This window comes from Corythoichthys intestinalis, chromosome 12, assembly GCF_030265065.1.
Source record: "Corythoichthys intestinalis isolate RoL2023-P3 chromosome 12, ASM3026506v1, whole genome shotgun sequence".
Lineage (NCBI taxonomy): Eukaryota > Metazoa > Chordata > Actinopteri > Syngnathiformes > Syngnathidae > Corythoichthys > Corythoichthys intestinalis.
Genome location: NC_080406.1, coordinates 42,010,371 through 42,037,018, shown reverse-complemented (window position 1 = coordinate 42,037,018; position 26,648 = coordinate 42,010,371). Strand labels below are relative to the sequence as shown.

Genomic DNA, 26,648 nt, shown 5'->3' with positions numbered 1-26,648 from the left:
AAGGGGTTAAGTAATCAGTGCAGTTTTCAAAGGCGTTGTGGTTAAAAAAAATAATAATTGTGTCTTATTTGAGCATTTTTTCCTCTCATACATTCAGCACAGACCCATTGATGATTCCTGTCATTCAGTGGTGTTGGGGATATTGACAAATGAGTAGGTCCCCTGAATTATCATTGTTAAACCTGTAGAATAACATTGAAATTCCTCGTGTGATCAACGAAGACGTCGGCCGAGTCAGTTTGCCATAACAGTGTAGTTTTATGTATGTACAGTAGCTACATTCAAGGGATCCATTATTATAACAGCTCAGACCTTGGTCTCCTTAACTAAAATATTGATTTTACCATACCTCTCAATGCAGTTTACAACAAATGAGACACAGTAAAACAAAGTGTTCCCTTGCTACTTCGCGCCAGCAGTCAATCACAGATTTTTTTTCCCAGTTAAAAAATACAGTATTTTAGAGATGTTCCGATTCGATCACATAGAGCCTCTCACCTCTCCCGGCTGCTGCTTTTCTTGCTCAACAAGCAGCTGATTATTAAAGTTAACGATAAGTAACAGCTCTGAAGCTTTGATCTTGCCAGAGAAGCTTGAAAGGCGCCGAATGTATGAGCTCATTGAGCTTGTTAAACACAAGCGGTAGTGTGCTGTGGCAACTCATTGTGCATGTGTGTAAGTGAGGGTACATCGCGGTCCCCATTCACCGCGAAAAACAAGGGATCACTGTACTATATAGTATGAATCTATGAGATCAAAGCAGACCATGTAATACTTTTTCTCAAAAACATAAGGCATCCATTTAATCCACTGAGGGTAATACACACAGTAACCGTCACTTATAGTATTTCCATAATAAACATTAAATCACATCAACATTGTTGCAACAAATCACAAAGATGAAATAATTCTTGTGATAAGCAAATACAGAAATTGGTGTTAAAAATAAAGACTATTCTGATGCAAGGTTTGGTACAGGAAGGAGCTGGAAAGCAGCGATACAGTCGATGATCCATGAGGAGGGAGCAGACCACACTTTGCCCCTTCGAACCACAGCTGGCTTATGTGGGCCCTGCTGGTCAAAGATGATATACTGGGTGCAGAGAGCCTGGTCTGATCCTGGCATAGCGTGGTAGGCAGCAGCATTTAGTGTTTGAGTCACATCACTGTCAGGTTTGGGCTGCCGACTCAGAAGTTGACCTCCTCCTTCGCGGAGCAGATTGGCCAGCTCATTCTTTTTAGGTGACTTAAAGGAGCCCAAGAGGAAGAAGAAACAGCCGTCGAAGAGCGGTGGGAGCTACAGGTAACGTGATGAAAAAGATTTATATATTGAATATATAATATATACAGTATATATAAATATATATTAATCTAGTCATATATTTACAATGTGAAGAAATACAAAAGGTTGTTTTCAGCAGAGGTTTTAAAGACTGACTTGTTAAATGCACATTTAGATAGCTGTATTTAAGTTTAAAAAATTATCATTACAGGTAGTCCCTGGGTTACGAACGAGTTCCGTTCCTATGCTAGCGAGGTAACCCGGATTTCTGAATAAATCAGAATTAACCCTTTAAGTACCCCTAAATAATTTTTTTTTTTAAAAACTACCCAAAAACATGTATTATACGTCATTGTACTGTCCTCGCCAAGACTTGGAGCTACTACGTCCTAGCTAGACAGCGAGTTAAACTCCGAAATGACGATGTCATACGTCCGTGTGGTTTGCCGACTTTATTCAGCTGCTCATGACATCAACACTTGCAGAATGAAACGAAAATAAAAATGAAATTAAATCAGTTTAATCTTCAATAACAGCTATTCAAATTTGCGTTTATAACAAGCTACAGCAAAACAGCAATAACTACACAAAAACAATTATCATCTATCAGTTAGCGTCTGCACATCATCTAAAACAGGGATCTCCAACCTATTCCACAAAGGCCCGCTGAGGGTGCAGGATTTCATTCCAACCAAACAAGATGACACCTTTTTACGAATCTGGTGTTTTACGAGTGCAATTAGTTGATTGCAGTCTAGTGCTGCATGTTTGAGCAAAAACCTCATTGGTTGAACTGTCTGTGTTGGATTGGTTGGAACACAAACCAGGACACACAGCGGGCCTTGAGGTCCGGTTTGGAGACCACTGATCTAAAACAATCACATAAACTCGCCCCAAGTATTCGACCATGATTGAAAACGCACAACAAACTGTACAAAAGATGTTATATACAGGTGTTGCCTCTATGAATGCTTCACAAGCAACAAATGTACACGAAGAATAGGGATATCAAAATGAACACTCAGACCAAGATGTTTTGCCTTCCAATAGTTCAAAGGAGAATTGTATCGAACATAAAATGTCCTAAAAACAAAAATATATAAGCATTTTAAATAATGTGCCCTTTTTCCAAAGTTCTTCCTTTTTGATATACAAAATTATTCATTCAATGTAATATTCAGTAGTAGGGCCGTAGAATGTCGATCTCGGCCGGCGGTCCTCCTCCTTTCGCCAGTCTTCATAAGTTAAGGTGACAATTCTTATTGTGGTAACATCGCTAAAGAAATCGCCAGTTTCGTCAGGTTTCTAATCATTTATTCCATCAACTCGCCTAGTGTCCACTGCTGTTGACGCCAGGATCGAAACCAAGTAAAATAGTGCTCTCTTGCTCACCGCCCCGTCAGCCCCGCGGTGCGTTCAGGTACAGCAACAAATGTCTATTATTATTGCTATGATTATATTATTGTTATTCTGATTTTTATTCATAATTTGTTTTGCCCTTAGTAATTGCTATTTGCAATAGTAACAGTATTTATTAAGGATTTAGTGGAGGTTTTTAGGCTGTGTAACCAATTAATGGAATTATAATGTATTCATATGGGAAAATACTGCTCGACATATGACCAGTTCGACTTACAAACAAGCTCCTGGAACGAATTAACTTCGTATGTAGAGGTACCACTGTATGTCTAAGCAGATAAATATAAACACGAATGACCAAGCAATAGCTCACATCGGCTGTTAATGATGGGTATTTTAACCCTTAACTGGAGAACTAGCTTAGGAAATAAAGAGCAAGTTGACCTTCTTAACATTCACAGAAAAGTGATACATGTATAAATAACGAAATATTTACAATTTATATCTAAGTGCTTTGTGCAGTGTTTCATACCTGAAACGGGATATCAGAATGAATACTCCGACAACAATGTTTTGCCTTCAATAGCTCAAAAGAGAATGAGGCAAAGTGGCAAGCTCTCCCTCTTCCTTCGTTCAGCAGACACTACTACTCGATTGCCGATCACTTTTCTCACAGAGGCTAAACTAGCAGAGCACATATCTCACATCGTTTCAGTTATTTCTAAAATGATTTCAAAGAATATTAATACTGTTATGTTAACCATATTAAAATCTGTTTTAACCGCTTTTTATAACACTAACATTTTACACAAGTGTTTCATCTGTCTTTTTAATTAACATATTTATGATTTTTATCAATCATGGGATATTTTCAATCCATTACAATTGCCCCTCTCCCTCACTCGGCTGGCTTCGTGGGAACATAATGCGCTCTTCCTCTTGTGTACGCGATCCCGCTCATAAACTTGAAATCACATAAGACGGGTACGTCGTAAGCCAGGGACTACCTGCATTATTGTTCAAGCAAGTACAATTAGAATGAATTCACTGAAAGCACAAATATACCATTTCAAAAAAAAAAAAAAAACAGTGCAGAAAGTGAATGATTGCTTGTTAATCTGACTAAAGTGTTGAAGTGTGAACATTTACCTGTTAAAAATGAGTCACATAATTTCACGTGTGAATTTATATTGTTATCGTCTGTCAATGTCTGTGATTGTAGTCATTTTGCTTATTGTAAAATTAAATCAAATTTAAATAAAATGTCATGATTGTAATTTTTTAATAGTATTTATAATTGTATGAAAATGTGACAGTGTTAGGAGCTTTTAATTGTATTGTTTACCTTGAATATGTATTTACAGTTAATTATTTCTGTAACGTTTTCTACTGAAATAAACTGATTGGTTTCAATGTCACAACATGATGCAAGAGCGTCTTACCAAACTGCATTGGTTGATGCGACTGCGCCGGGGGCCCTCTCCTGCTTCGTGCTCGTTTTCTGGCATCCGCTTGCCTGCCTGCAAACAAGCCTCCACCCCTAGCATCAAGAAAAAAATCAAAGCCACCACTAATTATATTGACTTGAAAGAGTGGAATGACAAAGCTAATGTTGTTTATGAGTTGGAAGACTTCAAGTGCTGGCAAACAGCACTTGCTTGACAAAAAATATGCCCATGGTATGATCAAGTTAATGAAGCAGCCCTTGTTTGAAGTATCTAATGCTTTGGCAGATTTTGGGAATTTTCTTTTCTGCCTCCTGAAAGTCGAATTACGGAATTTTGACAGCCAACCTTCTGATATTTTTTTAGGCTGCAAAAAGCAATGTATTACCACAGTATGAGGAATAGATTTGTTCTGCTCTGTGGTCAAGTGTTAACTCCGCGATAAGCGGCCATATGCACTCTGAAATGAGTTGTAACCTGTGTGATATCATGTGCGGTGGAGATTAGCTTTGAAAGCCTCTTTAAATCGCTTGATTGGAAAGGAACATCAAAAGGACCTCCATTTTCATAGCTTAATATATTTCTACTTTCTAGGCAAAACGATGAACTATTTAATTAGAAAATACAGTGAGTTACACATGTTTGCGATGTAAAGGGTTGTGAAGTTTGTGTTCATTGTCAGGGATATTTTGTAACTAGAAAATACTATTTTCAACCCCTGTTAATTTTGAGGCATTTTCAGGTCATTTCTTTGTTAACTCACTGGATAAAGTCCATTTTGACTTGGATGGGCATATGAATGTTTGTTTATTCGCCCCTGCAAGTCAACATCCGTGAAGTTCGCCCTCCCATCAGACGCAAATTTATTTGAAAATGTCAATCGTGTGCTTGTTTGTACTGTCAAAAAGTTTCGTTTGTGCTATCGTTTTTTTAAATCACTGTAATTTTTTATAGGTCAATCTGAGGTCAACCAGCTCCCCATTTTGATTAAAAATGGCTAAAATGGTGGCAATCGGTTTTGCTTCATTTGTGCGGCCATTGTTTTTGAGATATTGATTTCTGATGCATGATGTAATGACAGAATTAACATATCTGAATCACTGTGCAACACGTGGCAGGGCAAGATGAGTGCATAAAAGGTAAAAAAAGGGAGCAGACGTCCACTTATGCACTTTAAATAGACAAAAATAAATCCAGCTCAACCACTCGTCACTCAGAAGTACAACGGACTACGCACACATGATCACACTTGACTCCCCAAAAAGTAGGTAACAACTAAAGAAGAAAGTGAACATACAACATAAAGAGGCACCGCCCTGTGGTGGATGTCCTAAGGAACACAGAGGATCACAGAAGTGACCGTAACATAGTCCCCCCTGATGACAAAAAGGATGTCCACAGCCGTACACAGCTGAAGATGAACCATAAAATAGCTAAACAGCATCCTATACATATACAACTGTAAAGGCTGAAAGGCACATAGGGCAAAGACTATATGACAAATAACAAAATAAATGCACAGTGTTTTTTCTTTAAACATCGAAAGTTTTTATATATATATATATATATATATATATATATATATATCACAAATGAGCACAAACAAATGTCACTATCTTTGGGTCATTTTGTAATAAATGGGGGCTGCGTAACATCATCACTTGAAATTAATATCTCAATATCTTAAAAACGATTGCAGCACAAATTAAAATGTTTACAGCACAAACAAAGCATAAACAATTGACACCATTTTTAATCAAAATGGGGGGCTGGTTGACTTAAGATTGAACTATAAAACTTGTAAATATCTCAAAAACAATAGCAGCACAAAAAAACCCGTTTTACATAACAAACAAGCACAAAGGATTGACATAATTTTAATTTTAATTTGTCTGATGGGGGGCCAACTTCACAAAGATTCCCAGTCAAAATCGATTGGTCCTCTGGCAATGGCAATCGTCTTTTCAATGGCATTGACAGATGACCATTCTCATCCAGTCCTCCCAGTTTGAATGAATTGGATGTCTACAGTTGTCAATGGTGGGCAATGAGTTAATTGTTGGTCCCTTATTTGTTAATTTTAGAGTACATTCTTGTCATGTCTTTTAATTTTGGGTCACTTTGGGGCATTCCGGGATCACTTCTTGAACATTTTATACATTTCTGTTGATTTTAGGGTAATTTTGGTTCACTTTCTGTTCACTGGTCACTCCCTGTAGATTGAGGCTTTTTCGGGTCACTTCCTGTTAGTATCGGGTAATTTTTTTGCCTTTGGAAATGAATGGGTCTATTGGAAATAAATCAGAGCATTTTTATATTTTGGTTCTTTTGTGTGCCTTGACTTCCTAATTTTTTTTTTTTTTTTTTTAAAAGGACGACAAGCTACATTTTGATTTTTTTTGGCCATTGGCAATGAAAGGGGCTTTTTTTTTGTTTTTAATTTTGTAAAGTGTCTCCACAATGGTAGAAAAACAGGTACAGAGCTGTATTCTGAATGTTTCCTATGACATGTCAGGTTTCCAACATTATCACCTTAGCTTTATAGTTTTCATGTATTTAACACCATTATAAAAAAAATAATAATAATAATTGTGTCTACACATGCAAAACCCTAATCAGAAGCTGAGCGTTGACATCTAATGCTAATTATTATTTCAATAATCCACCAAAGAAAGGAAGCATAACTGACATTCGGAGTTTAGCTCTGCAAGGCGTGTGTTCTTAGACTTTCATGGCTTAATCTTTGAAACAAACAAATGATGCTGGCAGGATCAAAATGGTAGCTTTGGCCTAGCAGAGCGTCTGGCACGTTCCTAGTTTAGAGAAACGAGTGGGTTCAAGTAAACAATGCCAAGGTGCATATCAGATCAAGAACATTCAGTGAATATAAATTCTAAACAACTGCCAAAAAACAATATGCATATGCAAACAATATACCATGTTTTGAAACAGAACAAAATTACACACAGATAATTTCATTAATGATATTTTTTCATTGATAAGTTTGCGATCAATGGAGCGATGTTCCCCATCATTTTCAATTTTTTTTTTTTTTTTACTAATTTAAAAAAAAAGGCAGTCATTCACAAGTCTTTCTGCCATAATTTCCACTGCCTATGGATATTACACTGGCTAAGACTAATTTCAGAAGGTGAATTTGAACGATACTTGAGCAGGCACTGGAATTAATTGCTCCAGATAACGGCACTAAGTGTTCCAGAGTCATTAGCATTTTAGCTAATTACTGTAACAAAGCCTAACTGCAGAATTGCGATGCATTTCGAATAGATTTCTGATACCTCTCCCACCCTAACTTCATTACTGTTCATAACAAATAAAATTCAATTTGTTTCATTTACTTAAAAAATAAATAAATAAAACATTAGTTTTCAAGTTCACAATATTTCTTGGCTATTGCGCAACTGCTGTATCTGTATAATCAGTTTCAAGAGAAATATATCGGTTAAAAAAAACTGCAAAAATGACAGAAAATATTTGAACATTATCTATAGCCTATTGGTCAGAGAAGCGCGTTAGAAGAAACCAAGATTGTTCAACATTTGTTTTCCTCGCGCTGAGGTACACTGCTGGCCAAAAGTATTGGCACCCTTGCAATTCTGTCAGGTAATGCTCAATTTCTCCCAGAAAATGATTGCAATTACAAATGCTTTGGTAGTAAAATCTTCATTCATTTTGCTTGCAATGATAAAACACAAAAGTGAGGGGAAAAAATTTAAATCATTATCATTTTACACAAAACTCAAAAGTATTGGCACTCTGAAAAATCATGTGATGCTTCTCATATTTGTGTAATCAACAGCACCTGTTAGGTACGAGTGGCACATTACAGGTGGTGGCAATAACTAAATCATACTTGCAGCCAGTTAAAATGGATTAAAGTTGACTCAACCTCTGTCCTGTGTCCTTGTGTGTACAACATTGAGCATGGAGAAAAGAACAGACCAATGAACTGTCTGAGGACTTGAGAAGAAAAATTGTGAGGAAGGATGGGCAATCTCAAAGATACAAGTCCATCTCCAAAGACCTGAATGTTCCTGTGTCTACCGTGTGCAGTGCCATCAATAAATGTAAAGCCCATGGCGCTGTGGCTAACCTCCCTAGATGCGGACGGAAAAGAAAAATTGACGAGAGATTTCAACGAAAGATAGTGCGGATGCTGCATAAAGAACCTCGACTAACATCCAAATAGGATTAAGCTGTCCTGCAGTCCAAGGGTACAACAGTGTCAACCCGTACTATCTGTCGGCGTCTGAATGAAAAGGGACTCTATGACAAGATACCCAGGAAGACCCCACTTCTGACTCAGAGACAAAAAAGCCAGGCTAGAGTTTGCCATAACTTACCAGAGAAAGCCAAAAAACGTTTTGGAAGAATGTTCTCTGGTCAGATGAGACAAAAGTAGAGCTTTCGGGAAAAGGCATCAACATAGTTTTCAGGGGGAAAAAAACGAGGCCTTCAAAGAAAAGAACACAGTCCCCACAATCAAACATGGCAGAGGTTCCCTGATGTTTTGGGGTTGCTTTTCTGCCTCAGGCACTGGACTGCTTGACCCTGTGCATGGTATTATGAAGTCTGAAGACTACCAACAAATTGTGCAGCATAATGTAGGGCCCAGTTTGAGAAAGCTGGGTCTCCCTCAGAGAGAGATCTGAAAATGGCAGTTTGGAGCAAGCGTCATTCAAATCTCAGAGACCTGGAGCAATTGGCCAAAGATGACTGCTCTAAAATTCCAGCAGAGCATTGTAAGGAACTCATTGATGGATACCGGAAGCGGTCTTTCGCCATTATTTTATCTAAAGGTTGTGCTACCAAGTATTAGGCTGAGGGTGCCAATACTTTTTCCGGCCCATTTTTGGAGTTTTATGTAAAATGATAATGATTTTTTTTTTAAAAAGTTCATTCTCTTCTGCGTTTTTCTTTGCAAGCAAAATAAATTAACATTCTACAACCAAAGCATTTGTAATTGCAATAATTTTCTGGGATAAATTAAGCATTATCTCACAGAATTGCAGGGGTGCCAATACTTTTGGCCAGCAGTGTGAGCTTCAGAACATTATCCACATTTAATACAATACTTTTAAATTTTTTGTTCTCAAACAGTTAATTGCGTATTGTTTGTGACAGCTTCAAACCGAAATACATTTTGAGGTTGCTAGGGAATCAAAGAGGCATGCCAGGTCTTGGTCAGCATGACAGCAGTAGCGCACAAAGACAGGTGGCAATGACAGCTCAACTGCCTTATGTGAGCAAGGACGCGGGCACATGGACAAAAAAGCTAGCATGTCACTGTGACTGTCATGGGGGAGACAAGCTGTGTCGGGTGCTCAGCCTGCAAGAATGAAAAACAGTTTTTTTTCCCTCTCTTGGCATATTGCATTGCAAAAAGCGAGACAAGCACACATTAAAACGGGAATTGCAGCTCAAATTGACTTACTGGTGGAGAATAACAGAACTCGCCTGGTCACGCTAGCCTATACAGACACGGTCAAGTAATTACACTTAGATACAGCATTCAAGGTCGCTGGCATGACGCGGTACGAATCAGCAAATTGCTTTTTTTTGTTGTTTTTTTTTTTTTTTACTTTTAAAGTAATACCAGCAGGGTGGCTGGTTTGCAAATATAACAGTAAAAATAAGAACTTTGTCAATTTTGTCACCAACCCTGACACTGTGTTATCCCTCACAATGTGTCAGTTACACAATAGGTGGAGCAACCACTGAATCTGTCAAACTAGATGATGTTTAAACAGGCCAAACACCTGAAAATTGATCTTTAAAATAGGTCACAAGTGTTTCAAAAGTCAAAAGTAAAATATAGGTGGGGGGGCAGACTTTTATGCATTTGGTATGCAGGCCGTGGAGTATCTGTTAAAAAAATCTGGCAATCATTGGAAATTGGAGCTCTTAAAATATTTCCTGACGAATGTACGCTAATTACATATTAGAAGATGCACTAAACTAGGGGTGAAACTAACGATTACTTTCATAATCAATTGATCGGACAATTAAACGATTAATCTGATAAATGTCACTTCCTTAAATTACCTTCACAATTTACCTCAAAGTTGTTTTTGGCATGTTGTACAATGAATACAATATGGAAATAGGTGGGTATAGTAGCCAAAAAATTTCTTCAAGTAAGAGTAGCGTTACTTCCAAATAATATTACTCAAGTAAAAGTAGTCATCCAAAAATGTATTCAAGTACAATTAAAATAGCGTTTGTTGAAAAGAATACTCACGTAATGAGTAACATTGTGAGTAATTGCTTACAATGTTTGATTTTTTTTTAAAAAATCACGGTATATTTTTTCTCAGCACAATTTCATCGATATGAACTGTTCTTATTATACTGTATTGTAACTAGAGGTGGGAATCTTAAGCACCTAACAATTCGATTACAATTACGATTCAGAGGCTACGATTCGATTATAATTCAATTATTGCTGACCCCCCCAAGCTGTTCCTGCTTTTGATCTTTCGTACATTAGTTACAAAATTGTACAAAAAGCCTCTCAGGCTTAAATAAACGACTATTTCAGTATCAAGTTAACAGTTCAAATTCTATATCAGCAGCTTCAAATTACATTGAATTAATTTAATGTTGTGAATCAACTGTTAAAGTTCTTAAAATAGCTCCTGTCATTCCATAATTTCCCTTCTGTCTACTTTCGACATGTGAAACAACTGTTTTAAAGATAGATTCAAGTCAAGATTTTGCCAATTTATGAGCATTTTAGATAAAAAGTTACAACAGCCTTCTTGGGAAGTCTACTGCTTTAAGATGGCGACTGTTTACTAACGCCGGCAAGTCTGTCATTTCGCATCTAGCTTTCTAGACATGTGCTGCTTACGTCGCTGAGTCTGTCATTTCGCATCTAGTTCTATATACATAGGATATTTATTATTATTATTATTAGGATTATGTGGACGTCGTTTGTAGCGGCTGACGGCAGCAGTCAGGTATTATTGTTTTTTTATCTAGCAGCATGAGTTGAGCCAGAGCCCTGAGTTAAGCATTGTCATTACCCGAGAAATGACAAACATGATGTTTACTCTGGGTCCGTTCCTCATGAGGTCCGGAAGACCGCGTTGACTGTGTTTTAGTCTCGCTTTACTTGACATATTTCAATAATCGGAATTTCGATGTTTGTGAATCGTTCTCAAATCTTCCACTGCCGAATCGCGAATAATCTAAGAATCGGAAGGAAGAATCGGAAATTTCACACACGTCTAATTGTAACCCATTACATGGCCATATTAGGCCAAAGAAATACACCAAATTCATGGAATTTAGACGAGAAAAATGAAACCTCGCCCATCCAAAGAGCACAAGTGCCCTCTACCCACCTGTGAATATGGATTACTGTTTCCTTCAATTGTATCGATTATCAAATTTGTCGGAAACTAGCTTATTAATCGATTTAATCGATTAGTTGTTGCAGCTTTAAGAAGCTAGTTTAGACAGATGTTCAAAAATTGGCAAAAATGTTGTTGTTTTCCCAGGTAAAAGCAGATTTATGTTTATGTCCTACTTTGACTTAACACAAATACAACAAAGAAATCTGATATTTAGAACTGAGAAGTTAAATATACGTTATCATTTTAAGAATTTCAACAAGTTTACGGTGAAGAAGGTGCTAAAAGATTCATCGGTTATAAAAATAGTTGTCGTTTGATTTGCTAATCGATTAGTTGTCGATTGTTGCACTTCTACATTAAAGTAGATTTTACATGTTTTTATACATATGACCTAATGCAACTGAACTAAGAATTTAATCAAAATGTTAAGAAAGAACACCTTCAAAAAAGCAATCAAACGGGAAGCTACTCAATATTATATTTACTTACAGCTGTATTTGACGATCCAGCAGCCAGCAAGATGTCCAAGGAGGATGGAGTAAGTACGCGGCGTGGGTCCTTCAGGCACCACAATATGACTTACTGAGAAATTGCAACATACACATAAAAAAGGCAATGTCAGCTGCTCAGTGTTATTTTCTGGGTGGATCTGCTTTCACATCTAGTTTTAGATCGTCAATGTTATTTAAACAGCACAACTGTTCAACATTAAGGCAGTAAAATATAAAACTAAAATAATAAAACTAAAATGTCTTCAAATTTACCCCATTTTTCTGATTTCTTGCTTATTGAAATCTCATTCATAAGCTTTGACTTTTGTGAAGGAAACCTGCATCTGGTGATTGTTTTAGATTGCAAATCCACTCTCACTCTAAATGATTTACAAGACTGCCTGAAGCAATCAGAAAATGTGATTAGAGGTCAGTCCAAATTTTAACTCAAGCTTATTGCTTGTACTTCTCACATCAGTGATGCTGATAGTGAAGCCCAACCAATTACACCTGGAGGGAAAAACCTATCACATGCTTTACTTGTTGATTTGCAGCCTTCCGATCCAAGTCAAAATCACTCGCTGCAATCACAAACTTACTTTTGAGCGACTTGCTGAGGAGAAATTAATCACTTGTTTTCCTAATTTCTTACAGTTGTTACTAGAAAATGATGAAAACAGCCATAATGAATACTATAAAAGACTAACAACTCTTTACATTAATCAAGTATGAGCTTAGATATCGCAAAGTATTTGAAAGATTACTTGTTTTTAATTCTCCTGCAGTTGAAGTAGATGATACCAGGACCCTTTTCGCTTTCTTTGTAAGCAGTTTTAAAAATGTAGTAATGAGTTTCCATAGCCCATACGTGTAATAAAACAGCACACAACAGCCTTGTTCTAGTTATAATGAATTATGTTCCTAGCCCCAGGCCTGAAACACAGTTTTGATGAGCACAGAAAACCTTTCATGTATCACAATGTAAATGTGAGTGAAACTGTGTGCATGCACAATGCAATACGCGAAGTGCAGGATTTGTCTAAAGGGGACAAAAGTAAAAATCTGTTTATGGTCTACAAGGTAAAAACACTACCCGAAGAAGTAAAGGAGTCTGTTATCCTTCCGTCCAAAAGCTGGCTCAGCTTGGCAAACTGATGCTGGCCTGTTTGCTGCAGCTTGCTTGACAGAAACAAAACAATTTCATCCTGCTTCACACAGCTATCCACCTACATGAGGACAGGCAGTTTAGAATTTGCACTTCTGACAAAATAAAGATTTAATTTGAGAAAGAAGAAACAGGTAGGCATACTAAAGAAAGACTGGCCGGGCTATTCATAGATGTATTAGCATCCTGGGGTTCCCCAGACGCTTCCTGGAAAATGTCGAGCATCTCCTGACTTACAGCGTAGTCTGCAGGCCGTTTGCCATGAAGATTACTGTAACGAACATTTCAAATGTCAATAATAGTTCACTTGGTGTACATATACTGTAATCAGTGTTATCATCAACAATGACGCCAATGAAAATATTTTGTCAACGAACACTTTTCATGAAGACGAGATGATAACGAGCTTTTGGAGACTAAAACAGAACAAGACTAATGCCACTTTTCGTCTGACGAGACAAGAATAAGAAAATACGCAAGAGTCGTGTGACACTTTATGTGTAGTTAGCCCGCATCGTAGCAGTGTCTGATTGTGTCACTCGTGACGTGCTGCCCCCCCCCCCCCCCTCTTCCGGACTTACTAGTGTGTCGTCTTCGGTCTCCATTCAGGCTTGCACACACGGTAAGATTTGTTTTCTTGGCCAGATAGAATATTTAATGTTGCTTTAGCCTTTAAAAGTCTGTGCTGAGTGATCATCACACACTAAATATAACTCATAACGTTATCATAGCAGTCGCGTAAGCATTAGGCTAATGCTAACGGTAAGCGTCCTCAAACTCTCGGACAACTTTTTTTTTTACTTACAGTTCGTGGCATCCAGGTTAGTATAATTAATTGAAAATAATGTAGCGTTTTCCTTCTGTGTATTATCACGTTGGCCTTGCCTTTGTAGACGCTACAATATGTGCTTGTCTGTCAATGTTTATTCGAAATAGTGGGAAACCTTAATTTATTCAATTTTGGAGTAAAAACTTTTAATTTTACAGACAAAACATTTTCGTCAACAAAAACTAGACGAAGACAAATATATTTTGAAATGACTAAAATATAAAACTAATAAGTATTATCGTCCAAAAGACTAAGACAAAAATTAAAAGGGCTGCCAAAAACAACACTGACAGTAATTAGGTTTGCTATAGGAAATAATTAAGTTTTGTAAAGACAATTATAGTGCCGGGGCCAGTCCTATACTAAATTTAGCTAAAGTTTATGTGTATCTATATGTATGTACCTGATCCTATTAGGTGATCGGAAATCAAGCCCAATCACATACATTTCAGGGACTTGAATTTGGGTAAAAAAAAAGATCAGGTTTTTAGGATCTATTTATTACCTTTGCCAGTGGATGACGCTTACGAAAGGTGGACATTATGTGCTTGGATCCGGTTCAGTTTGTGTCAAAGACAATTTCTATATTAATTTTTGAGTTATCAAAATTACAGACTATGTTTTGCACCTCTGTGAAATTGGCCCCCCTCATCCGACGCAAAAATAGAAAAAATAATTATGTAGTTTGTTTGTGCGGCTATCGTTTTTGATATATTAACAATTTTTTTTATATATCAATCTGAGGTCAAAAAGCCCCCCTTTTTGATTAAAAATTGTTCAAAATGGCGTCAATCGTTTGTGCTACGTTTGTGATGTAAACATTTTCGTTTGTGCTGCTATCGTTTTTGAGATATTAAATTCGAGATGTCGTCACAATGTCCCCCCATTTATTGCAAAATGGACCCGAAACGGTGTCATTCAATTATGATTTGTCTCTGCTGTTATCATTTTATAGATATTAATTTGAGTGATGATGTTAAACGCAGCTTTTCCGTATCCAACTCCCTTGGCTGACAAAGCGTACCAACTCAATAACAGGAGTGTCCCAATAACTACCTCAAACAGAGCACAAACAAATGGCACCCCTTCGGGTCCATTTTGCAGTAAATGGGGGGCTTGAGATATTAATTTCAAGTGATGACGTGACTCGCGAAGAGTTGCCATTCGTTTGTGATACGATTCTGCTAGTTGTTGGGACACCCCTCTGTTATTGAGTTGGTACGGTTAATCAGCCGCGACAGAGGTGCTGCGATTGACATCATCACTCGAAATTATTACCTCAATATCTATAAAACGATAGCAGCACAAACGAAAACATTTACAGAACAAACGTAGCACAAACAATTGACACCATTTTTAATCAAAATGGCGGACTGGTTGACCTCAGATTGACCTATGAAAGAATTGTTAATATCTCAACATCGATAGCAGCACAAATGAGCACAAACGAATGACATAATTATTTTTAAATTTGAGTCTGATGGGGAGCAACTTAACAAAGGTTATGTTTGCAATATGAAACATAAGAGGTGATAACATTTTGAGGTAATGTGGTCTATGCTCAAAGAGTTGAGAAAAGGATTTGCAGGGTAGGTGATTTGATAAGAAAAAAGGGTGAAAGGTCACAGATTAGAAATACGGCGAGACTTTGAATTTGGCTGCTTAGATTGAGGTCCCTCTTAGGGTGCTTTCAAACCTGCATTGCTTGATCCCTTTTAATTGGTTCTTTTTCTTCACTTGTGAAGGCAAGCAGAGCAGGGTGCGCTTATGTTACATTACGTGCAGCGTCACACTCACCATTCCCAGCAGGGAGGTATTTCCTCTTCTAAATTTGTCCAATAAATGAGTGCGCCTTTCGTCCACGTAATGCTACTCGGAAAGTTCAGTTGGCGCAGTGTCAGTCCTGAACCTTTACAACAAGTCATTCGCAAGTGTTGTTGCGAGGTAGGTCTCCAACCAGACCATGGTTCTCTTCGTCTAGTGTGAAAGTGCCCTCAGAGTGGTCCTCTGGTTCATTTTTAATTTCTAAAGACTTCAAGGCAAAAAAAGGATATTATCAAAAAAGTAAAAAAATGTTTGAACTATGCATCAATGGGACACAGCCGGAAACAGTAGATGCGCGATTAAACACCGCCTGTAGGAGAATGTGATGCTGGCTGTCGAGGGACGCTAACGGTAAGATAGCATCATGAAAGAGTCATAATATTATAATATAGAGATGCACGATAATATCGGTCACCGATAATTATCGGCCGATAATGGCAATTATGACGTCACACAGATAATCCAGATAAAACGAAATTCAACCGATAATGCAATCCGATAATTATATACTTGATTTAGCCTCCAAATGTGCGCAATCAACAAATTTGTCCAATTCTGCTAGTTTTAAGGAGATGTTTTTGCAGTGTAGTAATGTGATATATGTTAGGAATGGCTTACTTTTAAAGGCATTTTTGTGCAACTTGGGTGTTTACTCTCAAAGTAATTGTTGCCAAAAGCTTACCATTACACAATGTCATTGCCATTGTTTAGATGTTGGAATTTACTACTTGTTCACATTTGATGTGGAAAAAATAGCACTAAATTATATTTTTGCACAGTAACATTTGATTTTTGTATACTTTAAAATTTTACATACATATTTGAATAGAATTATCGGCGTGACATTATCGGTTATCGGGTGGAAGGGGCAGGAAATTATCGGTTATCGATATCGGGCGAAAAATGTATTTTCGTGCATCACTATTAAAATAAAAAGTAAAAATATCCACCCTCCCACTTCACACATTGCTGAGGTATCGGATCGGTATTAGGTATCAGACCCTCAAAATCGGGTGACTCGCACTCGAACTTGGGTGCAAAAATATGGGATTGGGAAAATCTTAGTTATTTAAAAGACTTGTCTTTAGTACACAAGTATTGATAACGGCAGGTGTTATCTTAACACAATAAGGTGAGAAATACAAATAAAACATTAAACTAAAATAACCAAGCTCAGCTGGTTGTCTTTGAAATTTTAGGTGTCAGCAAAGATAACACCGGGGGACAATTAATAGGTCCACTGGTCCATAAAATGTTTCATTTGGATTCTTAGCTCTCACAACATTTACAAATACACAAACAAACACCGAGTGTGCCTGACACAATTTTACGCACACACAAACCGATTTATGCTGCTGCACATGAGAAGTAGGGGGGGAAAAAGGAGTGGGGAAGGCAGTCACGAACAATCTTTCACAAGCTATTGCTCCAAAATAGAAGAGTGAGGAAGCCATAAGTGGTTCTACAGCAGCACTTGTCAAAGTCAGGGGAAGAAATTGTTGCAGTGGCACTAGATAGATCACAAAAACCTCGAGAAAAGCCCATTTCTTTGATTTAGCCTGTGAAAGAGACATTAACGAGAATGAAAATCTGTACAAAAAAAAGAATAATGAACATTTCAGACAGCAGAAATGAAAGCATTAAAGAGTCGCGTCTTTTGAAAATTTTCCTCAAAATTAATTCATTGGCTGCCATTGACAGCGATAGACGTCCAATCATGTGGTTATTTTTATCCTTCTGCTGTGATTTTAAATTCAGTTTATCACTAATAGACGTCCAATCCATTTGAAGTGGGAGGGCTGACAGAGACTGTCAATAGCAGCCAATAGGTTTAACTAACTAAATTAGAGCTGTCCCGACTAGTCGACGTCATCCATGATTAGAGGCTCGGTATGCAAGCGGGGGAAGTGTCACAAAGCCAAAAAAGCGCACCAGAGTGGCCAAAACATTGACTTATTTCAACTAAACAAAGGAGGGTACACTTTTCTGTCCTGTCTCTTCAATGCCACGCTTGCATACCAGGCTGCACGTGGGCTGTGAATGAACACCTAAAGCGCCGTCACCCAGTTGTAATTTTGGAAGACGACAGAAGACAACAAGCTGGCAGATCGTTAGTTCATCTAACTAACTAACGACAGCTTTTATCAAAGTTACATTTATGAGTGCGTGTTGATGGCATATGACCCCGGTAACATACCAGTAACGTCAACGGCGCGTCAACGATCCCGTCGCGATAACGCAGTGAAACGTGGCCGCTAAAGTCAATCAGCCAATGCACACCAGTTGCAGTGCAGCTGTGTGTTGGACGCGTCACAGAAGTGTTCAACGCGGAGCACGCGAAAAGAACCGCAGAGTTTGTTTTTTGACGCGAGACGTGACCCACCTGCGTCAATACTACTAGGTAGGATCAGGCATGCCGGAAGTCACTCGTGTAAAAATACGGTGGATCCGGTCGATTTTCAAAATAATATGCAATCATAACTTTCTTTTCGAGTCCACCAGATCTCTTGAGGCTGAGGGTAGATCGGGTCACAGTTTACTTGTTGTTTTACTGCTGTCTTTTCTGCTATAACAACAACCAACACGGCAGGATAGTATCAACTCCTACCACAACAAAACAAGTAGGTAATAATCACATAGGAACTAAAATTATACTACATAAAATATAGAATATAAATGAATACTACATCACATTTGTAAAACAAATACATAATACAATGAATAATAGCCCATATAAATACAATAAATTGAAATTAGCTAAAACACCTGTAATTAAATTATAAGAATACACAAATCATGCTACACAATTAAATTTTTAATTTCTGCGTGGTGCTTTAACTTGGGGAAAACTGTCAAGAAAGCTTTACAAAAATGTTCATAAGAGGAAAAAAATGATTGAGGAATTTGTTAAATACATGTTAAAATCTTTGTCATTGGGACTGCGTTTCACTTTTAGCACAGGACTTCTTTTTTCTTCTTTCTTTCAGAAAGAAAGCTGACCAATACGCGGAATCTGAAAGGTAAATTGTTGTTCAATTATCTTTAAATACCCGCTACTCTCGCGCGATCTTGCAATTCTCGCGTGAAAAGATCGAGCCGCTCCATAGACGCGCTGCTTGTAAAACGTGTCCTATGGAAATTGACGCCTAGCGTCACTGGTGCGTTGTCGCGTCGGGATTGTTGACGCGCCGTTGATGTTTCTACTGTGTTACCGGGATGAGAGTCCCTTGCCTTTCACAAATGTTTATTGGTCATCAACACTCCGCAGAATTAAAGTTCAGACATACAAAATAAGGAAACACATCTATATTAAACACTGTAAACGTTAGCATTGCTACATTGAGGCTAATGGGAAAAACCTACATTAGCCTACTATAAAACATTGGCAGTCTTCTCCAAAACGCAAATTTGCGGTTAAAAGGTGACACTTCAAACATGAAAAATCGCTTCTTAACAGCATTTGCAAAGGAAAAAAGAAAAAAAATCTATTACTGACACCACATGTAATGAGAAAAAGTATTTGATTTTTTTGTGGAGTGTAAAACTTACGGTTAGAGGGTTAACGAATGTACTTCCGGTGAACATTTCAAAATAAAAGCACATCATGTTTGTCATAAAAAATGACGATTTCTGGAGTTCAACCCATACTCTTCAGAATTCAGATTCTACACTAATAGCTTTAAAATACACCCTTTATGAAAACTGATTAGCAATGAATAATAATTATTATAATACTATTATATATAGTAGTATCCTGTAATATTATTTATAATTTTTTCTTTTGCACTAGTTAATACTATCAGCATTTGACCTCATTGTTTGTGATTTATTATTGTTATTTACGTGTTTATTTGTACTTTAATAAAGAATTTAAGTGTCCCAAAATGTTTTTGTGAATTAAGAGTCAACAAAAATATCAATGCTAAATTAGTTTTTAAAAAACTTAAAAATATTAGATTAGTCGACTAATCGTAAAAATAGTCGGCTGACTAATAGGGAGAAAATTATTAGTTTGGGACAGCCCTAAACTAAATGAATACAATCCCATCCTTCAACATGATTACACATAAGGACAGAACATCTGTCGCAACATATTTACAAAAGCTGCCTGTTAAACCTTCTATTAGGGATTGCATTGGCAAGTGTCTTAAATAGAATCTTCTGACAATGACAAGGGCACAGACTGTATCTTCGAACAACATGGATACACATTTTCCCTACAAGACAGGAGGCAACTAGCGGGAATAGAAATTGGAAGGAATCGCGTCCCATCAACGTGATGAGACAAGTGAATTGGCAGCGGGACGACAGCGCATGACGGGTGCACATTGATCGTACAGATGACTTTTAGAAAGAAAACAGTGATGGTAATTATGCACCCTTCTGACAATACTGTATTTTAACTCATATTCTCCCTCACGTTCTAGGCTTTGTGAGCGCATCGGACGCCAAAAGCAGTGCACTTGGTTCATTAAAGGACCTCTTCGCTGTAAGGTCTTGTATTTATTGAGAACATACAATCCCCTTCTTCACGCTGAAAATTGCCTGCCAGTGACTCGCGCTTACATTATAACGTCTTTATCCTGACCCGTAAAAGCCTTCTAGTATAAAAGAAACAAAAAACAGAACTTACAGCACACTCTGTGAGGCTCCAAACTGTAGCAGCAATTTGACGATGGCTATGTGCCCATTGCGCACAGCATCATGAAGTGGAGAGTAGTTTTCATAGCCGGGAGTGTTCAACAAGGCCCCCCTTGATAATAGTGCCTCCACTACCATCAGGTGACCTAGGTTGCAAGCCTCATGCTGAAAATGGAAGAAAAACAAGATCTACCCTTTTTAGTCTTGAATCAACATCACATTGGTGGCTATCTGAAACATTAGCACCAAATTTCCCAAAATTAAAATTCCTCTTTAAGAGGACCATCTGGAGAGGAAATAGCATTGTGAAGGGCTTTTATAAGGAAGTGGCAATGATTGAATTTTTACAGCTCAAGAAGCCCTGATGGATTGCATCTCTTTCAACAGGCAAATGAGACAGCTCTAGAACAGCTTCTTTTGAGTGCTCTCGCCAAGTGGCCTGGTGTAGAAAGACTAGGGAGGAAGTCAGATCTAGGCCATTGTTGAACTACAGTCAAGATTTTGCCCAGGGGCACTAGACAAAATTTAAATACAGTCAGATACTTTCTTATAGCAGCTGGCAGATGACGCACAACATAAGGACTGCAGTACTACATAAAATATGACTGGCTAGAGATTAGGCCTGCACAATATACAGTGGTATGAAAAACTATTTGAACCTATTGGAATTTCTCACATTTCTGCTAAAATAACCATCATATGTGATTGGATCTTTGTCAAAATCACACGGGTTGTAAAAACAGTGTCTGCTTTAACTACAACCACCAACAAATTTGTAGGTTTTCACATTTTAATGAGGAGTAGTATGCAAACAATGACAGAAGGGGAAAAATAAGTGAACCATCACATTTAATATTTTGTGCCCCTGCCCCCCCCCCCCCCCCCCCCCCACCTTTGACAGCAATAATTTCAACCAGACACTACCTGTAGCTGCACATCAGTCTGGCACATCAATCAGGACTAATTTTGGCCCATTCTTCTCTACAAAACTGCTGTAGTTTAGTCAGATTCCTAAGATATCTGCCAGGAATCGCTGTCTTTAGGTCATGCCACAGCATCTCAATGGGGTTCAAGTCTGGACTTTGACTTGGCCACTCCAGAACATGTATCTTGTTCTTCTGAAATTATTCTGAAGTTGATTTACTTCTGTGTTTTGGATCATTGTCTGGTTGCAGCATCCATCCTCTTTTTAGCTTTGACTGTCTGACAGACTGCCTCAGGTTTTCCTGCAAAACATCCTGATAACCTTTTGAATTCGTCCTCCCATTAATGATCGCAAGATGTCCAGGCCAAAACTTCTGGTAAGTGTCCAACTGCCTTTTTGCGAAAATTAAACGAGCAACAATGTTGTTGTTGTTGTTTTTTTGTTTTGTTTTTTGACAGCAGTGGCTTCCTCTGTGGAGTCCTCCCATGAACACCACTCTTGGCCATAGTTTTACATATAGTTGATGTGTGCATAGAGATGTTGGAGTGTACCAGTGATTTCTATAAGTCTTTAGCAGACACTCTAGGGTTCTTTTTTGCCTCTCTGAGTATTTTGCCCTGAACTCTTGGCGTCACCTTTAGTGGACGGCTACTTCTTGGGAGAGAAGCAAAAGTGCCAAACTCTCTCCATTTGGAGACAACTTCTCTGACTGTCGATTGATGAATATCCACACTTTTAGAGATGGTTTTGTATCCTTTCCCAGCTTTATACAACTCAACAATCCTTGATCGCAGGTCTTCAGACAGCTCTTTTGACCAAGCCTTGAAGCACATCAGACAATGCTTCTCATCAAGACATTTCTTACCAGATGTGTGTTTTATAGTGGGCAGGGCAGCTTTAAATCACTCATCAGTGATTGGGCACACACCTGACTTAAAGAGCAATTGAAACCAATTTTTACAAAACATTTTAAGTCTCCTTTGGAAGAGGGTTCACTTGCTTATTTTTCCCTCCTTCTGTTATTATTTGCATGCTATCCTCATTAAAATATGAAAACCTACAAATGTTTGGGTGGTTTTAGTTAAACCAGACACTATTTTCATCTGTGTGATTTTGACAAAGATCAGATCACATCTGATGGTGATTTTATGCAGAAAATGAGAAATTCCAAAAGGTTCAGATACTTTTTCGTACCACTGTATCGTTTAAACATCGCCATCGCAATATGTGCATGCGCAAGTCTTATCACAGGACAAGCAATTGTTTTTCAAAAAAAAATTTTAACACGTGAACTTTTGTTCTGCCTTATAAAAGCAGCAAGTGTGCAGAGACGTGGGTTCCTGTGTCCGTTTTACATACATAAATCTTCATAATTCACAGATGAAGACCCTTAGTCTGGAGTATACTGTATTATATGAATACAATGTGGTCATGGTGAGTCAACCAGAGTCATCCCAGACAAAGCTATTCAAGTCATCTGGTCAAAATTCTTCTAGTCTTAATATTGCAATATATTGCAAACCCTCAAAAAGGCGTAATGTAACTTTTTACCAGTAACGTTCAGCCCTACTAGAGAATGACCAATATTGGTTTTTCAGGACGACACCGATACAGATTATTAGTAGTTAGAGGGGCCGATAACAGATTTTTGCAGCCGATATTCATTTGCAGTAAAAGTGTAAAAATTGGCGTAAAAAAATTGCATAATACAAACATTGAACTTCATCTAAAGCACATTCATTTTATCACATGCCTAAATTTCCTAGACTCAGTTAAATATATACAGTGGTACCACTACATACGAAGTTAATTCATTCCAGGACCTTGTTTGTAAGTCGTAATGGTCGTATGTCGAGCAGGATTTTCCCATAGGAATACATTATAATTCCATTAATTTGTTCCACAGCCCAAAAACCTACACTAAATCCTGAAGTAAAAAACTGCTGGTACTATTGCAAACAAATAAATTATGAATTAAAAATTTGAATAATAATCTAATAGTAATAATAATACCTGTAATAATGTAACGAATTGGGTTCTAATGTGGCAGTGGGTGTTTTGCGTGGTGTACCTGAACACACCGCTAGACGGACTTGACAGAGTGAGAGAGGGAATTTTTACTTTCACATTGTTTAGCTGAGGCAGACAGTAGGCATGTTGTGTTGCAACAGTTCTGGAATAAATTATTAAAAGCCTGACGAAGCTGGCGATTTTTTGGCGATGTTACAATAATAATAATTGTCACCTAAACTTATAAAGACTTATCATTTCTATCTTCATTTCAATGGTAAGCCTCACTGTTTTTTTTCACAACCTGCACTAACATTCTTGGAACCAATGTTGATTTCACTCACAAGAAAATCCACCGTGCGTCTGTCTTGCGGAGGTGGGGGGAATTGCGGCGCTGTAATAAATCGTATTTTGAGCATGTCGTCAGATGCAGAAACAAATGGCGAGTCAATTTTTATGTCGGATGTCAAAAAGATCGTGTGTCGACGCAATCGTATGTCGTGGTACCACAGTAGCTTGAAAATTTTCTGCAGAACAGGGAATTCTCAGGCCCAGCAGCACCTCTTGCTAAGTTAAATAAAAAATTAGATCATAGCTCCCAGAATTTTTCACAATAAATAAAATACAATCTTACTATAACTGAAATAATGTAACTTTGTCTTAACTTCGAACAAAACAAAAAGTGCAGAAATTCTAATGCTCAGCATTAGCTCCAATAAATCCAGTTAAAACTCACTTCCCTTAGCCCTATCCCTTAAAAAGGTGGAAAGGCGCAATACAAGTGTAACTCTATTTACCATCAACATTTAAACAATCAGAGGACGGGGTGAATACTAGTGCAGGAAACAGCAGGCAGGAGAGAGCGGCGAGGATGCATCTGAACCGAAATAACCCAGTTTTAAATTCATTTTTTCCATATCAGCCGGTCAGATATAAAAAAAAAAAAAAAAAAAAAAAAAGTCCGATACAGAGACATCAAATTTCCAAATATCGGCGCCTCTACGAAAGATGGGATTTATGCATTTACCAGCGGTGTCCATCCCGCATTATCCTTCAAGTTGGGGTCAGCACCTTGGTCCAATAGTTCCTTGACACTTTCAACATCACCCTGTAAGAGATAAAAAAAAATAATGAATAAATGCAACATAGCAAATCTGCTGGCAAGACCGAAAAAAAAAAGTGCAAATCTAAGGTGCACCACCACCGCCGCCAGCTATTTTAGAGTCTTTACATAAAGAAAGACCACTGTAGTGCTAATCAGCAAGCAAGTTGTGTGAAACAACACACCAAAGAGGGCGAATAGCGTTTGATTTCTAACAGCACAGACAGGGGGAAGAGCCAGTTGAAACGTCTGCCAGTATGTACACGATCGAGCAAGTTACATAAAAGCTTCCAGAAAACTCAGAGAGCAAAGCAAATAACATAGTCAATGCAATTTTCATTGCTAAGAATTTGCATCGTTATTGCGTTGTTAAAAATCAGGTCTTTTTGGGTTATAGCGGCAACTTTGAATACCAGCTAACAAGAATCCCTGAAGTCTACTATCTGAAAAAAAACCCTGTCATGGACTTAAGCAGAGGTGAACAGCATTGAGAAAAATGTTTAGAAACTAAACAACTACCATAATTTTCCGACTATACAGCGCTACTTTTTCCCCTTATTTTGAATCCTGCGGCATATAGTCCAGTGTGGCTTATTTGTTGATTTATTTGGGTTAATAGGTAACACTTTATTTGAATGCGGCGTCAGAAGACTGCCATAAGAACGTCATAATAATGACATGACATTATCATGGGCATTAATGAATAGTTATGACAGATGTCATCTGGCAAATTATGTCGCTAACTCCATTTATCTTTTACATCCATTCAAAAGTGAAATAACTTGCCAGAGGACACAAGATGATGTCTTTCATCAGCATTCATTAATGCCCATGGCAGTATCATGTCATAATTATGATGGTCTTATGAGTCTTATGGCACCACTGCCAAATAAAGTGTTACAATTCCATAACTAGCAAATAATGAAACAAATAGAACAGTAACTGAAGAAATAATGAGGACAGAACATGAATTTTGATTTCCAATTACATCAGTAGCGCTGCAATGCAGGCTAGGAAGCATTTTGGATGACAACAGCGGCATCAGAGGTTGACCGTCTCTCCCAAGAAAACAGTGATGGCAAAATGAAGCTTCTTAAAGCAATGAAACCTTACAGCCAATTGGATCTTAGCTCTATGGTGGTTCACCCTGTCTTACGATGCCGCTGTTACATAAAGTGTTACCGGTTAATATCTTTTGGTGTAAATATCCCATAAAACAGTGAGGACTATAGGACTGCGGCCTATAGTCCAGTGCCTCTTATCTATGAAAAAATGCTGTTTTCATGTCAAATGTGGGTGGCGGCTTATAGTCGGGTGCGCCTTATAGTGCGAAAATTATGGTAATCTCGTTCCATATCTCTCTTGCATTTTATTTTACTTGGAAGAATGTTAAGGAATCTGTGCATCATTTGAAATGTTGATAATGAGGAGGGAAAATAGTCAAACAGTATTGGAAGTGAATGGTGATGTAGCTAGATTTGCACTTTTAGGCACAAAACAAACATACAGCAACAAATTCATCTTATTAAAAAATAATAATAATTGCCACCGGAGGAAGAATAGATGACGAGTTTATTCTGTTACCAGTTTGACTGAATTCACTTGCTGAATGCTGAATTTATTTTAAACCTTTATTCACACAGCTAGGACATTTGAGAGCAGATTTTCATTTCCAAAGCACACCTAGCTATGGAAAGACGATAGCAATAAAAAGAGGCAAATAGTTTATCAGTCCTATTTATCAAATGTATATTACTAAATGTACGGACAGTGGTATGAAAAAGTATCTGAACCTTTTGGAATTTCTCACATTTCATCACCATCTAATGTGATCTGATCTTTGTCAATATCACACAGATGAAAGAACAGTGTCTCCTTTAACTAAAACCACCCAAACATTTGTAGGTTTTCATATTTTAATGAGGATAGCATCCAAACAATAACAGAAGGAGGAGAAATAAGCAAGTGAACCCACTGCCTAAGGAGACTTAAAGAGCAATTGAAATCAATTTAACCTAACAATTTAACTTAGGTGTGTGTCCAATCACTTATGAGTGGTTTAAAGCGACCCTGCTCACTATATAACACACACCTGGTAAGAATAATCTTGATGAGAAGCATTGTCTTATGTGCATCATGGCTCGGTCAAAAGAGCTGTGTGAAGAACTGCGTTCAAGGATTGTTGATTTGTAT

The 26,648-nt window shown here is 37.7% G+C and overlaps 1 protein-coding gene across 1 annotated transcript in view; it reads right to left on the bottom strand.

Annotated features, from left to right (window-relative positions):
• Positions 1 to 224: 224 nt before the first annotated feature.
• The window catches only part of LOC130927583 (BRCA1-associated RING domain protein 1-like), a 36,559-nt gene continuing 10,135 nt past the window's right edge, over positions 225 to 26,648 (bottom strand). Inside the window, exons 5-11 of the mRNA XM_057853522.1 lie at positions 24,381 to 24,461; positions 20,411 to 20,583; positions 13,269 to 13,395; positions 13,053 to 13,185; positions 11,958 to 12,050; positions 4,084 to 4,181; positions 225 to 1,297 (exon numbers count right to left, since the gene is read on the bottom strand). Of these exons, the coding sequence (XP_057709505.1) occupies positions 953 to 1,297; positions 4,084 to 4,181; positions 11,958 to 12,050; positions 13,053 to 13,185; positions 13,269 to 13,395; positions 20,411 to 20,583; positions 24,381 to 24,461 (1,050 nt within the window). The 3' untranslated portion in view covers positions 225 to 952. The remainder of the gene's footprint in view (positions 1,298 to 4,083; positions 4,182 to 11,957; positions 12,051 to 13,052; positions 13,186 to 13,268; positions 13,396 to 20,410; positions 20,584 to 24,380; positions 24,462 to 26,648) is intronic.